Here is a 26,196-nt window from a genome sequence, read left to right on the forward strand (position 1 = left end):
GTTCTATTATACATAATATCTAATCATATTAATCTCCTTATTAAAGTAAATTCATCTATAAGTTATGCTACACTGAACGAATGTAGTTTCACAATCCAAAGAAAAATAAACCTCTTCAACTATAGATTAGATAGGTAAATGAAAAACCTTTCAAAATGTTGTATGTATACACAAGTTATATATGTACATGCATACATTGAAGGATTTTGAACAATTCAATAACAGGTTGTTTTCTAATTTTTTTTTAAAGTTAATTTGTGTTCTTCTTCCCATTTTCAGCTCCATATGATGAGGCTTTACTTATTTCCGACATACCAATTGCTTTCGACATCAGGACGTAGACTGTAAGGGGGATAAATTAAGGTTTAAAATTATCATTGCTCCTCATCTCACACCGGAAATTACTTACAGGTTAATAAAACGCCTACAGCTATTGAAAGCCCGATCCAATTTTGTGACAGTAACGAGGATACCAAGTAATATAAAATTGTAGATATCGAGAACGTCGCCCAAGCGATGTAGTTAATTAGAACTTGCAATCGTGGTTGCTGAACTTCGCTTTGTGTTTCTTTGAAGCCTGAAGTTTTGAAGAAACTTCCCGTCGTGTGGAAACTATCCTGAATCCTGTCCTTCTCACGGAATGTTTCTTGGAGCCACTCTGCAGCCTTAGCTTCGTCTTCTGGAACCTGATCTAATGGAATGCGTCGAACAAACATGTACGCTTTAACTCCATTGCCATTCAACAAGTTAGACATAGTTGGAGCAACCTATATGATAATAATATCAAACAAAAAAGTAAAGACTAACATCAGTTTACATGATTCAAAAGAAAACTTACCGGGTCGTCCTTTTTAAATGCAACATTAATGTCGTAGATTGTGCACTTGTTGCGAAGACTGGCTAAACTGGCAGTAAAGCCTTTAGTGCGTGGGATCAAATGATGTTTGAGAACAGGCAATCCCCGCTCCTCGGCAAATTTAACTGATGCTTCATGTTTCTGTGGGGTAAAACGGGTCCCTTCGGCATTAAGTAGTAGCCATACAGGATGTGGGTAGGACATAATGGCCTGCAATTGACGTGAAATAATTTCCCTATCCTTGTCATAGGACCGTTCAAGGAAAACAAACTCGGCAAACTTCCAAGCCCAACCAATGCATGGTATATAGGAGATGACTTTCTTGGCGTAAGCCTTACAATTTCCCAGAACCTGGCATTTGTCAGCGTACATCCATCCGGCTAACCAATCAATTTCGTATGTGTGGTTCATTACCAGAAGAACGTGTTCTTTTCCAGCAAATTTCTTGTCTTTCTCATCTATCCATACTTCTATTCTACTATTTGCCCACCATTCAGCAACAAAAACAAGTTCTGAAATAAAGAGTGTACAATTTAGGATAATTTGAAAACATGGAAAGTCTTAAAACAAAAAAAAACTAACGAGAATAAAGCGAGAAGCAGAGATAGTACATCAGAGATCTGTAAAGTTGTGTGTTGAATGGCTTTAAACAAAAATGCAAGATAAGTTGTATGAAGTTGATTATAAGTCCTGATGTAAAGAATGTCATTGCTATACACAGGTGGATCAGTCTTGATTTTGTGATTTCTCGAAATACCGTCATCTTGAGTTTTTTTTCTTAATTTGGTATTCTGAAAAAAAGAACATATTTTAAAATTACTAAAAACTAAAATGCGATGAAAAATAATTTTGTTAAATTGACCTAAGTTATAATATCACGAGGCTTCGAGATGACAGGGGTAGCTAAAATTTTATAATATTACACAATGGAAACGAAGTTGAAATTACTTTGTTCGTGCTATGCTCGTATTTGCGTGTTTTTTGTTTGGGTTATTTTGTAATTTATTTTTTATCCAAACAAAGATTGAAAAAAAAACTTGTAGAATATTTTAACAAAAGGTTCATGTTATTAAAATGTTTATATGCATTATTTGTTTTATAGAAACATCAGTACAGTTAACATATGACCACTTATTGGTTCGTATGAAACTATCACGCCTATTGGGATGATTAAAGGAAAATACTGTTAATAATTTCCAATTCCAATGCTTATTTTAGGCATAATTGGATTCCTAGAACATCATCAAATTTTTTTACGTTTTCGAAAAACATTTTAGTTCACACATACGATCATTTAAAAAAGGCTCAATAATAATTAAACGAAAACAAAATTGATTGGTTTTTTATATGCTTTTTACACCGAATCTTAGAACCGGTTTTCGCGAAATTATCGGTTTTGGCCGATAACCTACATCGGAAACCCAATTTTTCTCACGTATTATTCTTAAGCAATTTAAAGATGAACTAAACAAACAAATCAGACAGCATAAGGGACTTCATTTGCAGTCAATGGGTAGGTTCAGACAACCTAAGGGACTTCATTTGAAGTCCAAGGCAACCTCTATTTTCAGTTGACCGTGCAAAATCTACCAAAAACTTAATTGTCTTCATAACACGTCTTAGGCAAGCTACAATTCCTCGACCTGAATTTTGCATTTTAAGGAAATATTACTTTTTCCTTTTCCAATTTGACAAAGAAGCCTGTTGCGAGGCAGGAGGAGGTGTGGAGGTAGGTGAAGTGGAAGGGTAGGATAAGGATGAGGTAGGAAAAAGAGATAGGAAGATTTGGAATAGGTTAGGTGGGATTGTTGAGCTCCGGGGGTCGCGGCCTGCTTGCGGTGCACGGCGTGAGCTCGTCGGACGGAAGGGATCTCGCCCCCGAAGCTGTCATAGATTTTTCTTGACTTACTTTCCAATAAAGTTGCTTTAATTGGAAAGTAATTGGAAGCTGGTTAATCAGATGACAGAAACTTGACTAACTTTTAAATACTTTATTTTGTCTAATATGCTTTTCACACCAAGCCCAAAACCCGGTATTCGCGAAATTATAGGTTTTTGACAAAAACTTACATCGAAAACTCAAGTTTTCCCATACATTTTTGGTAAACCACAAGTTTTATATAAAACCTCTCGAAAACTAGTAGCAATTCAAAGTTGAACTAAACAAACAAACCTTTCGAAACATTCAGCGCTCAAATTAATGTAAACAAAACAGCTGATGGCTGCTGTCAAAACATACATTTGGTCGTGGTAAGTAATATTATTTATATAATTTCCTTACAAAATAAGAATTATTGCTTTTGTTTTTTTATTTACAGAATTAAGTCGCAGTGGGCTAGGAAAATTGGAAGAAGCCACAGAGATAGTCATGGAGAAATTGCAGCTCACCATAACAGCTTCAGTGATCGCTCTGGACTCAGATGGCCACAATATATGGCTATTCTGAAGGCACAATTGGCCAACAGAAGCAATTGTTAGCTCAATATTTTGGATTGAATTTGTTGTAAAAGAAGAAGAAAATGTTTTAAATAAAGTTAATTTTTATTGTAACAGTTTTGTTTGTAGTTGATTCTATGATATATTTTCTAGAGGGTGGTGAAACGTTTGTTAAACTACTCAATCAAATTGATAAGTACCTACATAAGGCTAAAGTTTTTATCTTGCATTTTCAGATCATTTAGTTCATTGCAGAGTATATCGAAAGTTCTGCAGCAAAATTTGACAGCCGGTGTGAAACAAATTTAAATGTCAAATGAAAACGTGCAAATGTTCGGTGTGAACGGTTTTCGGGTTTTCGAAAACTTTGATTTTGGTGTGAAAAGGCTATAAAGCTGCCCATTCAACGCTCAATTAAATGTAAATAAAAGTGTTGATAGCTGATGTCAAAACAAATATTTCACTTTGAAATCGTTGAATTTTTGGCCAAAACTAAGAACTAAATTAAAACTTTTCTTTTCCCTTGAAGTTTCAGAATTTACAAAAGGGAACGACGTGTTTTTTGTATTGATAGATTTTTGAGATTATGAATAAACTTTAACTAATTTTTCATATTTTATTCTTTACTTTGTATGCATTCAATTGGTCAGATTGCATTTTTTTTTACTTTTACTTAAAAATTTTACATCAATACACAATTTGACAGTCGAAGTTTAAAATGTGTCAAACGAAAACGTCTAATTGTATAGTGTGAACTATTTTCGGGTTTACGAAATTTGTTTGGCTAAAACTCGGATCTTATCCCTATATTAAATACAAGAGCAGTTAATTGTTTAAGGCCTTTGACTTTTTCCCAACATAGAGTTTATATTCTAAAAGAAATCGAAGTCAATTACTCTCGTCTGCCTTTGGGTCTAAAACTAGGACTACTACTTTAAAACCTGAAACTATTACCATCGAACCAAGAGTTTTCAGCCCAACAAGTTAAACCAGCGATGTCCAAATTGGTTAGAAAGAATTATAAAGGGTGGTTTTTTAGTTTTTTAGCTATTATCTTTTTGGCAACATTGGTTTAAACAGCTGACGCACGTTTCGTGTTTGGTTTCAATGTCAAACATCTTCAGTTTGGTCTATAATTTAACCATGAATCGTCTTACAAATGAAATGCAAATTATTGAATTTTATTATCAAAATGTGTGCTCTGTTAAGAAAGTTCATCGCGCGAAAAATTGTGTTCAGACGAAGCTCATTTTTGGCTCAATAGGTACCTTAAATAAGCAGAATTGTCGATTTTGGAGTGAATATCAGGAAGAGGCTTTGCAAGAGCTACCAATGCATCCAGAAAAAGTAACAGTTTGGTGCGGTTTATGGGCTGGTGGCATCATTGGACCGTACTTCTTCAAAAATGATGTGAATCGTAACGTAACTGTGAATGATTGCGCTCACCATTCACGTGAGATAATATCCAATTTTTTTTGCCCAAAATGTAAGAGTTTCACTTGCATGACATGTGGTTACAACAAGACGGTGCCACATGCCATACAGCACATGCAACAATGGACTTATTCACCCTTATTTTGAGATTCGTTTTCTATCGAAAGTTATTCGAATTCGAGAAGATTTTATTTTAAGATTCGATCGATTCGAAAGTTTGCTGATTCAATCGAAAGTTCATTTTAAAAAAAAAAATAAGTAAATTTTGACTTTCGAGTGATTCGAACCAAATGTCATTTTTGTGTCGTTCAGATATTTTCTGGTGAATAGCTGAAGAAAGATGTAAGTTTTAACAATTTGTATATGATAATTAAACGAAATTGGTTATATTTGTTATTTCATAAAGGGCACAGTCACATTCAAATTGGACAAATAGGGAACAAAAAGAAATCCTGATAAGGTTGATGGAGGAGAATCTGGAGGTAGCGAAGGGTTTTTCTGTAAACCGTATAGATGTTGACCGGTTTTGGAGAAATGCTGCCGTGAAGCTCAATAGCCATGGGCTAAAGACAGTGCTACGGTATGGACAAAGAAGTTCCCCCCTGTATCTCGATGGAAAGCTCATCCAAGACATATTTAAATGCCCGCTTATTGAGGCGAAAGTTCCTTACAAATTTACAAAACAAAATCAATTTAGTCACCAGGATGCAATAGAAAAATTTCACATCAATTTTATAGGTACTTACTTTAAATCGTCAAACTCAAACGGATTTGATGCGTCCATAATCCTTCTTCTAAGAACATGTTCTCGTTCTTAGCCATTAGAATTAAGAAATAAAACTTTTGCCATTGTTTACTTTCTCCAAAATTAAAAAATCTACATCGATTTGAAGTTTATAAACTTTGATTGTTTTCATTTCAATTGAAAGTGTGACCATGTGTGACCAATATACATAACATATTAAAAGGTATAAACACAACATGAAAATTCAAACCAAAATGGATACGTTAGTTGAAAAAATGTTTAATGTTTTTCTTAATCATTTTATTAACTTTACTTTATTTTTCAATTCAGAAACTGTTAATCTGTGACAAACTCTGAATTAAAAATAAGACTCTTCGAAAATAAAAATTTAGTGTGGTCACACTAAATCAAATCAAAATGTCAAATCATTTAGAACAGCTGATCTCCAAAATACGGTTCATTTCGGTTTATTTTCTGCAATGAATATTTTTCATTCGAATCTCAAAATAAACAAAATTCATTCGAACGAATAAATCAACGTTTCGTTCGAATCTCAAAATAAGCATGATTGAGAGGCGAGTTCTGTGAACATTTGGCTACCTAGATAGTGTGATTTAACGCCTTTAAAATATTTTTTGTGGGGCTATGTTAAAGCCCGCTTCAATTGACGCATTGGAAGACAACATTGAAGCATTTATTCATGATATACCGGGAATATTAAAGAATTAGCTAACGGATCTTTTAGGACAAATTGTCAATTGAGTCGAAAATATGCGAAAATAAATCGGTTATAAGATTAGAAGCAGTGAACATATAAACGTTGTCTTGTGAAGTGAATTCATTTTATTTTCGGTATAAACGGTGTATTTCATAAATTTATTGTTGTTTATTGAGTTGTAATAAAAATGGGCAAGAAAAAATGTTTGACAGTGGAGGAAATGGCAAGAATAGATGTTTATTACTTTGAAGGTCTTTCATGCCGTGCTATAGCCCGAAAAATAAATCGAAGTGATCATTGTGTCGGCAACTATTTAAAAAAATCATAGTCGTATCTAAAAAATTATAAAGGAAACACTTCTTCTGCCTTATCGCGAAATATACTTTCAATAGCGTCAAATTCATCTTTATCGGCAGCTAAAATTAGGGATAAAGCTAATGTTAAGGCCAGCTTATCGACTCTCAAACGCACGATCCGCAATGCTAAACAAAGCGCCTGAAGCTTAAACAAAAAAAAAAACACCACTTAATAACGCAAGGAAGAAGCAACGCTTGTGTTTTGCCAAAGATCACATGAGCTGGGATGTGCAGAATTCAATGACTACAAATGATTGGCGGAAGGTTATTTTTTCCGACGAAAAAAAAATTAGCCTAGATGGGCCAGATGGTTATAATTATTATTTCCATGACATGAGGAAAGAGGAGCGGTTTTTAAACCGTCACCATAGCAGAGAAGGAGGCGTTACGGTCTGAGGCTCAATTTCGTTTTATGGCAATATAGACTTGGTAGTCCAAGATAGTAAAATTACTGGAAAAACCTACAAAGCATCAGGAATCAGTATTCCCCAAAACTACCGAGCTTTTTGGACAACGCTCCGATACACACAGCCCGAGAGGTAAAATCCTTCATTGCAAACCAAAACATCTACTTGCTGCCTACGCCACCATATTCCCCGGACCTTAACATAATGGAAATTGTGTGGGGCTGGCTTATGAGGGAGGGAAGCAATACGATGACAAGGAAGCGCTTATTCATGGTATCAAATTGGCCTGGAGTGAGATTTCACTGGACTACTTGGAATATCTTTATAAATCCCTAAAAGATAGATTTTTTGAAGTTATTTTAAAGGCTGGTGGCAGCACACATTATTAAATATTTAATAAAACCCAAAAAACTTAAACAAAATATGAATAACTGCATTTTATTTTCATTTATTTTATGTGCTTCTAATCTAATGACCCGACTTATTTTCGCATATTCTTGACTTAATTAACAATTTGTCTTAGAAGTTCAGTTAGCTTAATCTCTTCTATACCCAAAATGTATGTTGTGTTGTTAACAAAATAGTCTTTCACTTACCATAGTTATTTTTTTTTTTAATCCATTATGCAACGGGAGAAATATCGATTTTACTTCTCAAAAAATCCTGCTTCTAACCTTATGACCCGCAGTGTATATTAGAAATTTCATGATTTAATAATAGATTCGGTATTTAAACTTAAGATTTTTGTACGATTAGCAAATTAACTATTTAATAACTTTATTAAGAACAAGTGAATGAATGTCTCAATTCTGAATGCGCTAAAAGCTTATTGGAAATTAGACTAAACAGCAAACAAGAAACCTACAAACCAAAATATAGAATATAGATTATGAAGTTATATAAATTCTGGCTTAATTTGTAAATGCATTCACAAGTACATTATTTAAAAAGAAAACTGAAACTATAAAGTTTATTGAAATGTATGAATAAAAACCAAATTCGAAAAGATTTCTTAAAATCTTTATTTCGAACTGCTTCCTTCTAAAAATGTTCTCTTTCGAATGCTCAATGAACTTCACTCAATTTTTACTTTTAGTTAAGCCTCAATAAGGAATTGTTTCTCGAAACTTGAACTTTTTTTTGTGGACCCTTCATTTAACAAAAATATTTTTAGAATTGCCTATTTAATAAAAATTTTAACTGTTGTAAGTTTCGTATTCCAAAATAATTCATTAGAAAGAATTGCCCGCTTTTTCAGTAGAATATCTCTTTGATTCAATAATTGTCTGGCAGAAACCCTTCATGCAAAGGGAGCCTCATAAAGTAATTAATTAAAGTAATCCAAATTATACACAAAAAATAACACTTTCATGCTTTTTTCAACCAAAAGGTTGTTTCACATATTAAAGCTTTAGCTCAGATAACGTTGAACACACCTATTGACGAATGGTATAACTTGCACAACTTGTTGTTTGTTCTTATTGCGTGTGGTGTTTCATTATTTTTTTTATCACAGGAAAATAATAATAATAATAGCTACTTATGTTAATTATGGCACCTTATATCAACAGAACTAGAATTAAAGTAAGAACAAAAAAATTTAAATATATTGAACCTCGAACTTTTAGCTTTTACGATTAAACAAACAACAACTGAGAATATTTGTAGAAATACTTTATAAACATGGTAAAAGGAAGTACATAAATATTTATTATAGTTTATTTAAAAATTAAAAAATATTAGCGTATTATCATTTAGATAAAAATAACTCAATTTATTATTGAATCAACCAACAAAGCAGTCCCTTGCTTTGCTTTAAATTCAAAACTTAGTAATTGTGAACTTTGCCATCAACGTATGACAAAGCAAAGCCAATTAAATAACTCTGAATGCCTTGAGCTGTATTTTATTGTGTTAAGGCATCTGTATATATGTATATATATGCACTTGTTGTTATAAAAATAAAATAGATCACTTTAATTGTATGTCTTTATAGCGAATACTTCAAATAAATCTTTAATTATACCATTGGGTCACTTATTTTGAAATTTAGATCTAACAGGGGAGTAGAAAGGTTTTTTGACAACCCAATTTTTCGTCTCATCATGACTCATTCTATTTAAGGCGAAATAAGGAATTTGACAAAAGCAAGGTATTCGATTCTTGATGAGTTCAAAGGCCTTCGCTAGCCGGTTGAGACAAAATGTCAATTTCTACTAACTAATTTTTGAAATAATATCTCAACAGGTCCAATTAAAATATGCTTATTCTTTCGGCTTGACTGATTCTAGAAGTATACATGATGAATCTCACTAATATAAAAAACACAATCATAGATATTAACTCAATTATTTGAATTTATTCTCCACCCATTAACTTTTAGTTTAGCAAAACTCATCGTATCAAAATCTACTAATGGCAAGAGGGGGGTAATGATCACCACAGTTGTCTTCAGCGAAAACAAGATTGACCTAATATACGAGGGTCGTTTGAAAAGTCCGTGCGAAAATAAAAACTGCTTAATTTTTTTGGATAAACCTTTTTTATTTTTAAACGTAGTCTTCTTTCAGGCTTATACACTTCGTCCAAAGCTGCTGTAGTTTGTTGATCCCTTCCGAATAATAGGATTTGTCCAAGTCTGTAAAGTAGCCATTGGTTTCTGCAATCACCACCTCGTTTGAATGGAATTTTTTTCCCGCCAGTCATTTCTTCATATTGGGGAACAAATAATAGTCCGACCGAGGCAAGTCTGGAGAATAGGGGGGATGTGAAACGATTTGGAATCCTAATTCCAATAGTTTTGCGGTCGCAACAGCTGAGGTATGATCTGGTGCATTGTCGTGATGGAAAAGAACTTTTTTGTGGGCAGTCATGGACGTTTCTCTTTCAGCTCTTTCAGGTATTACCCTTTTAAAGATGGTCGATGAAGATTAGTCCTTGCGAATCCCAAAAGACAATCGCCATAACCTTCCCAGCCGAGGGAACTTGGTGCAGATTCCCCCTTAGCAACCCATTGTTTAGATTGCTCTTTGGTCTCAGGAGTGTAGAAATGTATCCATGTTTCATCCATAATGATGAAACGACGCTTAAAGTCCTGCGGATTTTGCTGGAACAGCTGCAAACCATTCTTGCAACACTGCACACGATCTCATTTTTGGTCAATCGTTTTTGACTTTCTGAATTCAAACGAATGTCAAACACAAACAAATAGACCGACCTGGCTAAAACTTGGTGTGTATTCTTTCAAGACATGCTACTAACTGTAAATAACCTCGATATGCTCCAGTTGTGCCATTTGTCTGACTTTGCACGGACTTATCAAATGACCCTCGTAAGGTCAGGTTGCATTATTGTAAGCTTCTTTTACTTTTCAATAGTATTGCAATTTGACCATAGATACAGGGTTCCTTAATTTCAAGAGGTGGTGTAAATTCAAAAAATCATAAGCAGTTAAGAAGAATTGGAAACCAGTTTTTAACAAGCACATTTGGAGGATCTTAACGTGACAGATTTTTTTTCCATAATCTGAGTTGTAGTTTAAACCTTTTTAATATTTTTTTTTTCATTTTTTTATAAGATAAGAAAAGAAACAATTGGGAGAACTCGATTGAATTTTTTTTCTTAAATGAATTTGAATTATTTTAATAATAAAGTTGCAATTTGAATTATGTTTGAAATATATAAAATGGTGTCCTAATTTAAAAGCTGGTGGTGTGTGAAGGCTTGGTAAAGCCGTCCGCATGTAAATTTTGATTTTTGGGACATGACAGACTAACTTTCTCAACGGACTAATTCGTGACTGGTTGAGTCATTTCAGGGGCTATTTTGGCTGCATTCATTTTATTTTATTTTATTTTATTTTATTAATTTTTTTATTATGCATAATTCTTTTTTTTTTTTGGTGAAGTTTTTTTTTTATTATTTTCTTAGGTTAGTGGTAATATTTTTATTTTTGATTTTTTTAAACCTAATTCGAAGCACCGATTTCTAGTTTCTCTGAGATATCATCACTTCTACTCTGAACGTCGAACTTGTCGAGTTGTAGAAGCTGAGTAAGGTCAATGATTCTCAAGAGTTTTCTCCAGATGAGTCCTGAAACTAAACGACGTTCTTATCCCTCTACCTTCCCAGAATCATCATCCATTCCCACATAAACAAGGCATACCAGCCTACGTTTATGTCACCAACTCCCATCCCACCTTGTAATGGCGAAAAAGCAAGCAGCGCTCCTATCTCCTATGCTCCTTCTCACTCTAGGTAAGCTAGCGGAATTGCTGTTACCGAATCCCAATCTTTTCCTTACATATCAGAATGATGAATTAACATCAACTGACTCCTCACCCTTTCTCTTCCTCCTGGTTAGCTGGCGACCTCCGGATTAACTAGCCTTATCTGTACATGCGAATCTCTGTGCAGATGGACCTCTTTTCTTCGCATCTCGTGGGACCAAGGATATAAAGGTAGCGATACCTAATTTCATTAGTGGCAGGGTTGTGAAAAATGGCCCTAACACTACTAAAAACTACTAACACTACTAAACTTTCAGAAATGGAAAATTCTCAAAAAGCCTTTATAGACAAAGGCGGCAAGCGGCGCAAATCTTAAAGGCCTCTGGTGCATCATCGGAGGCTGAAAGGACACCGCAGCAAACCGCTATCGTCGAATGGGCTAAAAGCATACTTGCTACAACAAGGAGCAGGGGGCCGTACCGACACCAAAACATCAACAACATCAGCACTCCTCTCAATTCCATCAAGAAACAATCCAGTGTCAGTGACGTCGCGAAGGGAAAAGTCGTGGTTGCGGTCATTGACAGGAGCGATGATGATGGCACAATATCGGCTGATCGAAGTCTATACAAGCTCACTGTTAGCCGGCTAGGTGAAGTTTGGTCAGGTGTGAAGCTCGAGGTTATCGCTATGGAAGACATTCCTAGCAGACCTAGAGCCCGCATTTGGATACCAATCGAACCTGCTGGTATCGAGGACTTTCTCGAGATGATCAGAGTTTGTAACCCGTCTCTTCCGACGTATAACTGGAAGATAGCCAGGCTAGAGGAAGTGAAGGGTCTTTATATTTTGTTATGGTGGTACTCAATAAAGAATCCTTGGCTCCTCTAGCTCTAAACGAGGGCTCCATAAACTATGGCTTCGATTCCATTAAAATTCGAATCTATAAAAAAGGTTAAAGCGGAAAGGGGTCTCCAAAAACAACCGAAGGTGAACTAGCGGTTGGTGGACCTGGGACGTCGTCTTCTCTCCTTACAGAGGGTCACGATGCACCCATGCGACGTGCAACCATAAGCATGCTGTAGCCTCTTCCAGTACTCAAAAGCATTCCCCCGTGGAGACCTGGCGCCTAACAATAGTCTTAACCATAAGGTAGTATAGTGAAAAATGATTCCGGCCAATTACGATGTCGACAAAATAAAGTAACGAAAGACTATTGGCGACAACTTCTGACCGTGCGTCTTCAGTAACAGAAAAAGTCGTTAGGCGTAATAAATCTAAAAAAAAAATGAAGATGTTTGACAGTCAGTTAAAGAAGGTACTTCAGTAGAAACAACTTTTTGGTCATAAAGTTCAGGAACTTAGAGCTTTTACAATTTATTAACAAAATTTAGGGTCAATAACGATAAACTTTGTAAACAAATCCCATTGATATTTTTGTCAGTAATTAAGCGCATCTACGGCGCAAACATATCCCATTTGGCCGATTCTTTTTTTAGAAACGTTTGTCAGGTTCCATTCAAAGTTTATTGATTATGACATCTTACTAGCCATTAATGATATATTGCTACAGAAAGTTTTGAAATCGACTTACCAAAAACTAAATTCTTTGAACGTTGAAAATACCTACAAGCCGTGTCAATATTAAACAATATAAAAGCGGCTTAGAGCAAATTTAAAGGAAATGTATTCTTCTTTTACGTATATACACTGGTGGACACAAATTTAGCACAATGAGATGGGTACTACTGTATTTTTAATTTTCTCTCTAGTTTTGTTCCAATCAACTGTACATTTTGAAGAAATATATATGACAACAAATCAGAGAAAACAAAACTGTACATTTTCATATGCGATCCAATTACATAGTGAAAAAATCGTTTATTGTTTGTCATTTGCATTGTTTTTTCAAATTTTATATATTCTTAATGTTGCATATTGAAATAAAAACCAAAAAAAAAAAAACATTAAATAGTCATGGCAAATAAGCAATGGTGTTCTGAGGAAAAAAGGAGGCTTATCATTAAGATGAAGTCAAGGGGTCGCACAGTAACGGAGATTTCTGAGCTGCTCTTAGACATTTTGTGCAAAACTCAACCGTCAACACTAGAGGCACAATCTTCTAAATGTCCATCCAATTATTTGGATATGATATTGACATAATTGGAAGATCATGGACAGCTATAACTTCGATGTATTTAAGGACTTTGTCTACCAAGGCACATCTATTAACACAGACAACGACACCAGCGCTGAAATCAAACGAAGAATAATTCTTGCAAATCGCTGCTTCTTTGGACTTAGGAGGCAAACGAGAAGTAAAGTAATCTCTCGACCATCTAAAATCACCATCTATAAGAAAGATGAGAACGTCTCAGGATGCTTCGAGATTTAAAGCCCATCGGCTTAGACGGCTGGGTCATGTAGAGCGAATGGACATCAACGCTCCAGCCCGGAAGGTCTTTGAACCCAATCCCGAGGTACGGCGCAATAGAGGAAGACCGCGGCTCAGGTGGGTGAAGACCTCAACCAACTTGGTGTGGAAACTGGAGACAGCTAGCTAGGGACCGAGCTGGCTGGAGACACATGTTGGTTGAGGCCCAGGTCCGCCACGGACTGTAGAGACACCTTAAATAAGTAAGTAAGTAAGTCTTAGACATTTTGAAAAGTTCGGAGTGTCAACAAATATAAAACAAGCCCCTGGAACACGAAAGACAACAAAGAGGGACGATAAAATCATTTACATGATATCAACTAAGGATGCATTTAAGACCTCTAGTAAAATTCGAGATGAATTAATGGAGGATTACATTATCAATGTATCTTCAAGAACCGTGAGACGTCGCCTAAATGAAAAAAAAAATTGACAGGGTGCATTGCACAAAGTAAACCATTGGTCTCAAAAAAAAAATGTAAAGGCTAGATTGGAGTTTGGCAAATTACATCTAGGCAAACAACTTAATTTTTGGAAAAATGTACTTTGCAGCGATGAATCAAAGTTCTGTAGATTCGGATCAGATGGGGAAAAAAAAGTGTGGCGTCCACAAAACAAAGGACATGATCTTAAATATACAGTTAAGACCGTGAAGCACGATGGTGGAAACGTGATGGCATGGGGTGCCTTTTCGTGGCACGGTGTTGATCCAATAATCAAGAAAGACTCCAAAATGGACCAGCACCTGTACAAAGATTTTTTTTCATTTCATTTATTTGTTGTATAATTATACTCTGTAAGATACAATATCTTATAAGCTAAAGCAAATCTCAATATCATAATATTATTTTTACAAAAATTGAGCTTTGAATTCAAAAGGTGGAAATATTATGCATGCATTAAACAGATTAACAAAACAAAATCAATTATGTAGGTATAAGTTATAAAAAAAAATAAAGTAATATATGTATGTACATTCGAAATTATCTAAAAATTTAAATTTACATTTCATCATCATAACGATCACCATCATTATCAACATCATCGAATAAGCTCAGAGCTAGGAGAAGAATTCTCTTAGCATTTTTTCAAAAATGGTCGGACTGCTTATAATTTTAACAGAGCGAGGGAGGGAGTTCCACAAACGAATAGAATGCACATAAAACTGGCGCTCAGATACAAGGAATGAGTAACGTACTGGGATAAGGTCGCATGATCTTTCAGAACGCGTAAAGTGTATTTTATTATATAAGTATTCAGGTTGATGTGATTGTATGATATTGTGAAGCATGGTTAAAGTTTTTACTTTAAAGAGATTATCAAGTGAAATGCCATAGATTGACTTAGAAAAACTTGAGATGTGGTCATATCTATTAAGATCATAAACGTAACGCGTGATAATGTTGAAAGCAACTTTGAGTTTTCGCTTGTTTTCGAAGTCACAATTACTAAACACCTCACAGAAAAGCATTATTGGTACTAATAACGTTTTGGCCAATACTAAGCGTGTTTTCAAAGGCGTTATGTGATGAGACGCCCAGAGCAGTCAAAGACCTCCATATACCTTACCTAGGGTTAGATTAATATGAGTGTTTCAACTTAGTGTTTTATTAAATGTAAGCTCGAGATTTTTGCCAGAATCGACGAACAGCACAGTTGTTTAAATATATCTCTGAAAAATATGAGGTATCCGTTATAGTTCTAGAGATGAATAAGCATTTAGTTTTTTTTCGGATTTAAACAAAGATCGTTTTTGCGGGACCACATAACAACTGTATTCAAATCCTCGTTGACTTCATGCACACCATTCTCAAGCATTCGAAAACTGTTGTATAATTGAACGTCGTCTGCATACATGTGCACAGAAGGGTTCAGTAGACATGACGGAAGATCATTGATATACATCGAGAAAAGTAAAGGGCTCAAAATAGAGCACTGAGGGACACCTCTCTGCAGAGGAAGGAAAGTAGACATAACATTGTTAGCAAGATATTGTCGTGAACTATATGATACCATATGCTGAAAATTATTTGACGGTTTTATGGCGCTTCATGCACGACAATGACCTTAAACATACTTCAAAACTAGTGAAAAGTGCCTTAAAGGTCAATAGAGTGAATGTTTTACAATGGCCTGCTCAATCATCCGAATTATAGCCAATAGAAAATTTGTGCAATGACGTTGAGAATCCCATTGCAAAACAAAAATCGGAAAAATTAACAGATTTGTGGCAAGAGATACAGAATGCTTGAGAGCTTGCCAAGAAGACTTAATGCAGTATTAAATAAAAAAGGTTTTCCAACAAAATATTTTTAAAAAAATATAATTTTAGTAACGGTAAGTAACATAACCAAGCAATTTTATTAAAATGTGCTAAACTCATGTCCACACAAAAGTGTACGTTTTATGTTATTTTTCCATTTTTTTCTTTCAGATATAAAAAATATAAGATTGTGTGTTTGGAAAAATATACTTTAATGTGTTTAAAAAACATATAAATAAGTTTGATTTTTTCTTTTATTAATGTGCTAAATTCTTGTCCACCACTGTATATCATATTATCGAAAAAATATGGAAATTTATCTAATCTAACACACAAATCAGAGCTACTAAAAAAAACATATCAGAGTTTGCGATTAAGTTGTTTTGCCTTCATACAAACTCGAGATAAATGTACATTTCACTTTCAACGCGAATGAAGACTTTTGATTTTTATAATGGGAACTTGTCAAGTTGTAACCAACTCACATTTCATTGTCAATTTCAAAAAAGTACAATGGAACTTGATAGAAGTAAAATAAATTTGATTGTTGAACTAATTTGAATTTGTATAAAATTGAATTCTAACGAATTTAATTATTTGCCTTTTACATCAACTAAACTCTATCAAATATATTTTGTTCTAATTTTTATCAAAAGATAACGAATACATGTGTGCATGTGCAAGGCCGAGAATGTGGATCATTTTTTAAAACTATCTATCACTATCACAAAATTATAGCTTAGTCAAGCATTTTATTTTATTTGCATTTTTAATTTCATATTTATAATATTAAAATGGATTATTAACATACCGCCGCCGCCGATAAGTATTTTTGTTTGCTTCCAATATCGGATCTACACTTTATATAGAGAGCAGGAATGAATAACCGACACGACCGACGACGTGGTGAATAGTTGGACTTTCAAATGACGACAGTGGCGAAAGTACTTTTTTCAGTTGACTATATCAAAACCATGTCGATATTCAAAGTTCGATTGTTGCTAAATAATCTTATCCGAAAAAAACTCAGATACTTTATCTTTGATTAGGTAAATAAATAAATAAATATTGACGATTAGAAAATACATACATATGTATGTATGTATATTATTACTTTTGATATTTGTATCGCAACAATTGAGGGCTGGGAATTAATTATCTCGGGTTTCCAAGAAAGTAAATGGTGTCATGTGTTGGAACTTACTTTTACTGGACACTTAACTTCAAACAGAGTACCAAGAAAAATATATTCTATGATTTTATGTACCCTAGTGTAAGAGTCGAAACAAGGTTTTGGTTGTTATAGATGTGTAAATTAATTCGTAGACTAACTTCGTGGTATCAAATACAAAAATCTGTTGGGTTTTTTTTTGGAAGGTTATGGTGGAATAAGAGGAGGGTTAGATATTCCTTTTAGGCTTTATTACCAAACTTTTACAAGCCCATCTTCTTTAAAACGCATTCTCTTTTATCTTTTCAATCGCCATACCTCATATGGGTTAATTGAGCCATAACTCGGAACTATGGAATGATATTTTGAAAGAAAACCTTTTTGATTTCACTATAACAACTTATTGCTTAAAACGTCAACTCCAAAACTTCTATTTACTCACCCTCTTTTTTCGATATGAGTAAACGAGTTTACAAGTTAAATTATGAAGCTTCGTAAAAAAATCAATGTCCACATAAACACATGCAACTTTGGTTGCAATGATTTAAAAGCTAATGACTTTATATTTGGATGCTCAGCTCTCAAAAAAATCTTTGTACAAAATAAAATTCATCAAGAGATGAAGAATTCAGACATCTCTACCTCCTGTTTTCTAACGATCCAATCGATTACTGTCCATTTACTGGGAAGTAGTATACAGTACAATAGATCCATACTGAGATCCAAGTGAGAGAATGCAGTTTGCGATCTTAATGTTTCTTCTGGCGGAAACTAGCCGTCTTTGTGTACGTCCAAGTACTTTAAAATAGGTTAAAGAAAAGTCAATTCAGACAGTTTCTCAGAGCCTATAAAACGGTTTATTATGTCCACTTATAGCAATTCGGCATTTTTAAGTTCGCTCTTTATACTGATCGAGAATGATTTGCTTTAAATTTTATAGAAAATTTCAAACAAAAAAGACGTGCTATTTTTTGTAGTTAATGGCATCAGTAAGCAAGTCAATTGAGCAAAAAAGTACCGTTATTTTTTTTTAACTCAGAAATTTAAGTGACTTTCTTTAATTGCATAATTTAAGTACAATTTTGTACCTTACTGTACTATACGTAGGAGGGCCAATTTGAGAATTTCTCTCATTGAATTTTTATATCCTAGCTATTATAAAATTGACAACTTAAAAGTCTATAATACCTAAAATATAAGTTTGCATGTAAAATTTTAAGAATTCTTGTACCGCCGCACAGTGATCCATTTAGTTCAACCCTACCCTATCAAAACTAGGATTTTGTCTTTTGATGTAAAAAAAGCCGTTAATCATTAAAGCAATTGCTCAAATAGCAAGGAACGGTCATTGATTTTCAATTATGTCCGTTAGTTTTGCAATGCAGAGCTTTGTAGTGCAATGCAATAAGTTTCCTTCACATGCGAATTTTCAGTGTTAGCAAGCGTTTATGAGTAGTTTTATTGAAATAAAAGTTGTAGAATTAGTTGAAGACAAGATGTCAGAATCTAGTACTGGTAAGTATTTCAATATTAAGCAATTTATTCAAACTAAAAAATTAGTTTTTTTAGTGAATTAGTTTTACCTTTGTGCAAAAAAAGTAATGTGGAGTTAAATCTCAAAATTTGTATAATTAAAAGATTTGAATATTGCCTTTAAAACAAACCTAAATTTAAGTACCGCTGCATTGCGCAACCTTCTTTTTTTCTCTTTTAGAGCTACCAATCTGCATTTAATGAAAACTTATTAAAGACATTAGTTACCGAGTGTGCAAGTGCTGTTTTACTACACGCAAAGTCAAGAATGTCCATTTCTGACCTCGAAAAAGAGGATCGCATTATGTCTTGCATACAGCAAGGCATTTTTAAGACAACTCTTTAAAAAAATTAAATTAAAAAAAGTCTCCAAAACAATTTTTTAAAAATGAAGAATCATGACTTACGAAAGTGTTCGAGATTCCTTTCTATCATATTCTAGTGGCGATTCTTTCGTGTGTTCCTGGAAATGGGGATCAGATGAAAGTGGAGGGCGACCCCGACATAAAAAAACTTTTTAGTTAATCTAGAAGCCAGTGCTACCAATATGAAGCTAACATGCATAGTTCCCTTAGAATTATAAAAAAAAGAAATAAAACCGATCATAATATGTAATAACTCGAGAACATCTTCTTCGAGTTTGAAAAACAAAATATTGAAATGATAAGAGAGTTCAACTGATTCGTACAAAATTAATACAAAAATGGGAAGGCCAGAGGGTTTGAAGAAAAATTTGCGGTTAAATAAAAGAAAGAACTTTTGCAGGACGCATTAGGAACTGAGCTTGGAATTTTAGTTGATTTTCCAAAACAAGGTAGAGGAAATACCAATGCCGACAACACAGCCCGAACATTTTTCAAAGAACCAGCCAAAACCGCTCGAATAATATACTTAGATACGGAGTTGGTTGAATGTTTTTCGATTGTCAGCCCGTCAAAAGGATTACACAATTGTTCGAAGTGGAGTTTCCAGAAAAATGTCCCGCATCGCAACCAATACCGATATTTTGCAAAATATGTTAGTATCCTTTGATAATAAATAAATGAATTTCGCCATCCTTTAATTCGAATTCATAACCTGCTACCACCAAGTAATAAAAATGACTTTTAATGAAATTGTTAATATTTATTATATAAAAACTAATATAAAAACACCAAATCAGAATTAAGTCCAACTAATGACCATGAATGGATCACTGTGTCGAAAGCTTTTTAAAATATCTTTAAAACCGGATGATAAGATATTTGGCGTATCAGAAACTACTCATTCAATTTTTGGTTAATTTGCGGTTCTTTTCAACTAGAAACCATCGTTCCAGCATAGCTTACTTTGGAGTAATGCATGTTTCGACAGTTTCAAGGATAGTTTTGACAGTTTCAAAAGCAATATTCAAAATTCGAAAAGACTGAATTTTCGGAAAAACCATACAGTTGATCAAAAAAGAATGCGGACACATATCTTTTTGCTCCTTAAATGACGAAATAAATTTGATGAAGGTTGGAAATGGCGTATTTGGGCATCAAACCACAGTTTTTATTATTTACTCTGAACATCTAGCAAAAATTATATTTTTGTAAATAGTTGGCCGCCGAAACGATCACAAATAAAATATCAAAAAAGAAACCGGACACCTTGTCGTATACTCATCTTTTTTTGTTTTTAACGGAACAAAGATATCACTTTTAGGTTAATAAAATGCCGTTACATGTGTCAGATGATTATTCAATATATTGTTTGCGGTATTATAAGATCGGGTTTAAGAACGATAGAATAGCGAAAATTAGTAATAAAACATTTTAAAGAAGGTAAAGCTGACGGTGGAGGTAAAAAAATAATTGCAAAAAGATGTTAATCCTGAAACCGTGAGAATAGTGCTTCGAAAAAGTAATTTTCATGGAAGAGTGGCAAGAAAAAAAAACATTCATAAATAAGAAAAACAGAATCAAGAGAAAAGAGTTTGTAAGACGATATCAATAGAAGGATTTGTCATTTTGGAATCGTGTTTTGTTCTCCAACGAGAGTTAATTTAATTTATTTCGATCAGATGGACAAACAAATGTGTGGAGAAAGCCGAATAAAGAGCTAAAAAAACAAACTTGAGATCTACTGTAAAACATGGAGGTGACTCACTTATGGTATGGGAATGTATGTCGGCGGCTGGTCCAGAAAATCTTGTTATTGTAGATGGATGGATTTACAACAAAGCACACAAATTACCAGACCTGAATGTTTTTGAACATTTATAGAGCTACTTAGACAATCAGCTTAAAAACTACAATTGTACCAAATAGAAAGATTTTAAAAATGCATTAAGAATTGAATGGGAGAAAATTCCTACTTTCTTCTGTGAAAAACTAGTTCAATCAAAGCAAAAAAGATTGGATGCGGTAAAAGAGAGTAAAGGATTACGAACGAAGTACTAGCTTCCCATTGTTTTTTGCTTTTAATAGTATTCACGTTGTTTTTATTTTGTCCAAAATTGTTATTATTTTCTTACAAAAATAATTCAAGAGAAAATTTAAAATGAATCATTTAATTTTGGTTATTTATGAAGAGTTAATAATAAATATAATCTTAAACTAAACGAATTCATGTTTACAAAAAATTCGTTGGTCCTTTTTGATGGCTTATGGAAAAAGAATGATTATGTCCAATTTTTGATTCACTGTAAGGTATTTTAAGTTTTTTGTAGCAGCTACGTATACAAATGTTATTGGTGAAATTAAAATTGAGTCTCCTATTTGTAATTTAAAGTGAGCTATATTTAGAAGTTTTTCAAAACCGACAAAGTTATCCAGGTTCAAGTTATGATTTTGTATGCAATTATAATAAAAAATACATAAAACAACTAGCTGACCCGACAAACGTTGTTTTATCATATAAATAATTTTTAGAGAATATTTTGCTAGATATAATTAACTTATTGTAAGTGTCTAAGGATGTGGTATATAAGTGGGAGAGATATAGAGCACTGTAAACTGTGACAAAATATTAAAATAACAAATCATCAAACAATTTTTTTATTTATTAACATTAAATCTTTAAAATTATAAATATATCGCTAATTATGCAACAGAGTGTAGAATATTTTTTGTGTGGATGGTTTGCCCACTCGAGAACACTCCACGTATAGTTGTCCCTATAAAAAACATGAAGTCTTCAAATCTAAGCCGCAGACAGACATCGTTTGGCCTTGAGTTCAAAAACTCAGTTGGATAATTTACAGCTTCGGTAGCATCACAAACTGTTTCAATATAGATTTTTGTATCTTGAGATTTAATATGTTGACATCCACATGTTTTGCTGCTAAAATTGCTCTTTCTGCCAGCCACTTATGATTTGTATATTGTCTGTACATCGGGAAATATTTGGCCAATAAGAGCATCCTTTGAATTTATAATCGGTTATTTTATGCATCCAGTTTCATCTGTAGTAACTTTTCCTTGACCTATTTCTAACAGTTGTTTTGAGAATGATCCAACAGCCAATGCCGTACTAGTATTTGATTGATTTTAGATTAGATTCATTTATTAAACAGTTTTTAAATATTTTACATGATCGTGTTACAAAGCTTTAAATGAAAAAGAGATGACAATGGCCAAAATAGCCGTCTGTCACAGTGAGTAACATATACATATAATATTTTAAGTGATTTAATTAAATTCTGAAACAATAAGTTTTCGGTAGTGCAAAGCTGCTTCGCAGTATTTATAAATAACGTCCGATTTGGACCATTAAGTAATTTTTTAAGTTCTTCTAAGGTTAATGTTGGTTTTTCAAAATACTGGATCCTCTAGTTTATCAATATTGGGCAAATACCTAGGAAATAAAACGTGTTCTCTCTAGCATGTTGGTTGCAAAGTGTGCAGCAGTTGGTTTCGGCGCTGTTAAAAGATGTTCCATTCAGGTTAAGGAGTTCTCCTCTTGATCGAAATTACAAAGATATTTGTATCGGTGCAATAATTATTTTCGTTGAGATTATAGACTAATGCCGGGTATATAATGCGATTTTCTGATTCATTTGCTTTTTTCATATAGTTTTATCTGCGTTTTATATCTATTGCTCTTATTATTGCATACATTTGATTTTTTAGTTCTAAAGGTCTTTCAAGGCTTATAGCCAAGTGAGAGGCAACTGAGTCCGAGATCTTTCCATTTTTGTATAAAGTGGTGGTTCCTTCCAATAGCGTACAGTCCTAGACTGTGTTGTAATCATTCTTGACTATGGGTTGAGATAACTTTTATAATGTAGTCAACATGGAGTTTTAGTGTATATAGTATGTAGAGTGCGGCCAAACCAGTTTCAAGATGAATCATGTAGTTTGGTGTATTTTAAGTTATATTCAAAACCCCAGACGTGGGCTCCATAGCACATCATTGAACGTAGTAGAACCTCATAAACTTTGTATTTGGCTGAATTCGATACCTCTTTCTTTTTTAATAGTAGATTCCAACTAACATTAATTGCATTTTTTGTTTTGACAAGTTTTGATGCAAGATGTTGTTTCAATTTGAAGGATGGAGTTACATCTATTCCAAGGTATTTGTAACTTTTGACGACTTCAATATTTTCTCTACCGTAATACCATTTCTCTCCTTGTAAACAACTTCCTCTCGTATATCCCGCTATCATAACTTTAGATTTATCTATGTTGATTCCAAAAATTACAATATTCTTTCAACTTATTAATCATCAACTGTAAGCTTTCAGGTGATTCGGCAAGTAGTATCAAATCATCAGCATAAAGAAGAGATTTTATTACTGTACTAGCTATGTTGATTCCGGCAGGTAAATAAGATGTCACATCATCAATGAAAAGGACGAACAACATGGCGCTCAATAAACATCCTTGTTTTAATCCAGTTTTAGTTTCAAACCATTCTGATGCTTTTGTTCCATCCCATACTGCTGACTTAGATCCGTTTTAAAGTTCTTTAATTATTCTTAACATTTTGTCGAAAGTAAAGAGCGTTTCTATCTATAGTGTCGAAAGCGGCCTTGAAATCAATGAAGAAAATGTATAATTTGCCTTGACGGAGTCGGAAGTCCAGGATAATTGTATTTATCACGAAGATATTATCTGTTGTCGAGAAACCTGAGCGGAAACCCGATTGGTATTTACTGAGGAGGTTTTTTCCGTCTACAGATTTTGTTATACGTGAAAGTAACACTGCTGTAAACATTTTTGCTATTGCGTTTGTAAACGAAATACCTCTATAATTTGTTGGATCATTTAAGTCTCCTTTCTTATGTATGAGAAATACTAAAGCTTCTTTGAAAGAGTCAGGTACTTGGCCCGTGTTAAAAATAAAGTTAAAACTTTCGCATATTTTTCGAAGAAATTGGTTTGTTGCGTTTTTGTAAAATTTTATTGGGCGCGATCTGGTCCTGCAGCTTTCCCTGTTTTTGCTTGTTGAACTACCATAATTATCTCATCTAGCGATATATCTTCATCAAAAATTTGGTTTTCTACAAATGGTTCTGCGTATTGTATAGACATGTTTAATGATTTGATTGTGTTTAAGCAAGAATTAGCAATATAAGGAATGTTTTGCCAGCTTCATCTGGTGCATCCAAAAAAAGAATCCACCTTTTCCTGCCAAAACTGAGAGCATGATATCGTCATAAATGTTTCTTTGTTCTTCATTCATTAGTGGGACATTGCGAGCAACAATCGCTGCCATTTCTACAGTATTGTATTGTAGTTCACGATTCAATTCAGTGTCTATTAAATCAGATTCATTTCGATTTGGTGAATGCATACCGAAATGAGAGTATTAAGTTGGCAATGATAATACAAAGGTCCTCAGTGGCAATAAATGCTTCATTGTACATAGCGTCACTGAATAGTATCGTAAGATCGTTGCACCGTGTACGATGTTGATGCAATTAAACAATAGCACTTAGAAATATAAAAAATAGATACAAACCTTTTCTCAGATCTACCGAATGTATATGCAAAATTTCATTGAAATTGGTTAAGCCGTTTCGGAGGAGTATTGCAATTAACAATGTGACAGCTGAATTTTATATATTAGGTAACAAACATTCAGTTTCCAAATTTAAATCAGTATTCAAGATTTTGTCACATTGCATACTACGATCTGAACTTTGATGCATTTTAAATCTGTTACTTTCCTAAGTTTCATATAGATTGTTACGTTCAATATAAGTCATAATAATTATGAGTAACTTAAAAGTTATATGTAACTTTAGCGAATTATGATAGGAATCAATAAACCGGCCTAAGTCGCATAGACAATTGTACAATTAAAAATTAAAAAACTATTCTTACTATCTAACTCGACTGCTCTATGACCTGTCACGCCACAATTTTAATGCGTATAGGTTAAACGTAACTACCCGAGTTTGAAATTAAATCAATTTTTTTTAACTTTAAGTTAGGCAAACAAAACAATACAAAATCATATCTAATTTTCCTCACAATCAAACCAAATCGAATAAAAATAAAAATGGTTTAAATTAAAAGAACAATATAGCCTATCTAACCGTTATTTTTTAATCAAAAAGATAATACATAGGCTCTAAGTGGCGAATAGTCTAAAGGTTAATTCGCAATACTTTAGCAATCGCTCAAGATTCGATGATACATCATTCTAATAATTTGTATTTATTCATACATTTTGTAAAATTGTTAGGTACGTACCTAAGTACAGTACATTGTTCTATATGTATGTATATGTGCTTTAATTTTATTGACAAGTTTATTAGATTAAACAGATTCATAGGTTGAGGCCAATATAGTAGAAATATAAATCAAATAAGAACAGAACCAATTAGGTATTGCGTGGACAGTGGCAATTATTTGCATGTGCGTGTAACGGCGCGCATAATTTTCGTTCTGTTTTTGCTTTACAATTTCAACGAGCGACGTACGGACGCCAAGCCAAGCACTGAGTGCAGATGACTTCGCTAAAAATGACCCCGAAACAATTTGCCAAAACCTAAAAAATAAACTTCCCAAAAAAGTAAATAGGTGGCCTTGGTTAACTCGTTGGATTAGGTAATCACAGAAACGGCCAACATCAAAGGTGAAACGAATGAAATTAGGTGTATCTACCTCTCGTCTACCTACATAGCTACTTGTATAGAGTCGAAGTCCATCGCCATCGACATCCAAGATCCAACAGCTGACATGAGCACCATGATTACGAGTAAAAGTTAACAACAAACTTGTTCGTTTTTATTGTTTTATTTTGTTTCGAAAATGATAAACAAAAGCAATTCGAGGGGGGGTAGATTGAATTCCAAGCGAGTATTATTTTTACGAAACTTTTTTCTTAACATTTTTATTACCTACTAGCCACTTACCAAATCGCTGAATGCAGTGTAGTTTTGTGAGTTTGTTGTAAACCTTTTGGACTTTCTTTTGTATTTATATAATAGTATTTTTTAGTAAATTATGAATTTGAAGAGTTAAATTTGACTTAGGATTCTAATTCGGTAGGACGCACTTTTTGTTTAAATTTTATTTTAACACAAAAACACAAGTTTTTCTTCTTCTCTTCTCATTTCACTTAAGCATGTGAAAATATAGAACGATGGATTTGGTGTAACAATTTTTTTTTCTCTGGCAAAAGTCAAACTACAGA

At 33.6% G+C, this 26,196-nt stretch overlaps 1 protein-coding gene across 2 annotated transcripts; it reads right to left on the reverse strand.

Moving 5' to 3' along the window:
- Positions 1 to 206: 206 nt before the first annotated feature.
- LOC129946173 (1-acyl-sn-glycerol-3-phosphate acyltransferase gamma-like) lies at positions 207 to 26,160 on the reverse strand. Of its 2 annotated transcripts, none has more exons than XM_056056256.1 (5): positions 25,916 to 26,160; positions 1,439 to 1,647; positions 839 to 1,368; positions 410 to 767; positions 207 to 342 (listed from the first exon to the last, which is right to left on the reverse strand). In XM_056056256.1, exons 2-5 carry the CDS (start codon positions 1,617 to 1,619, stop codon positions 251 to 253), a joined length of 1,161 nt encoding a protein of 386 aa, XP_055912231.1. In that variant the 5' UTR covers positions 1,620 to 1,647; positions 25,916 to 26,160; the 3' UTR covers positions 207 to 250. The 2 variants fall into 2 exon arrangements, with proteins under 2 accessions (XP_055912231.1, XP_055912232.1); XM_056056257.1 differs by lacking the exon at positions 25,916 to 26,160 and adding an exon at positions 16,690 to 16,831.
- Between the last annotated feature and the right edge of the window lie 36 nt (positions 26,161 to 26,196).

The sequence above is a fragment of the Eupeodes corollae genome, chromosome 2 (assembly GCF_945859685.1).
Source record: "Eupeodes corollae chromosome 2, idEupCoro1.1, whole genome shotgun sequence".
Classification (NCBI taxonomy): Eukaryota; Metazoa; Arthropoda; class Insecta; order Diptera; family Syrphidae; genus Eupeodes; species Eupeodes corollae.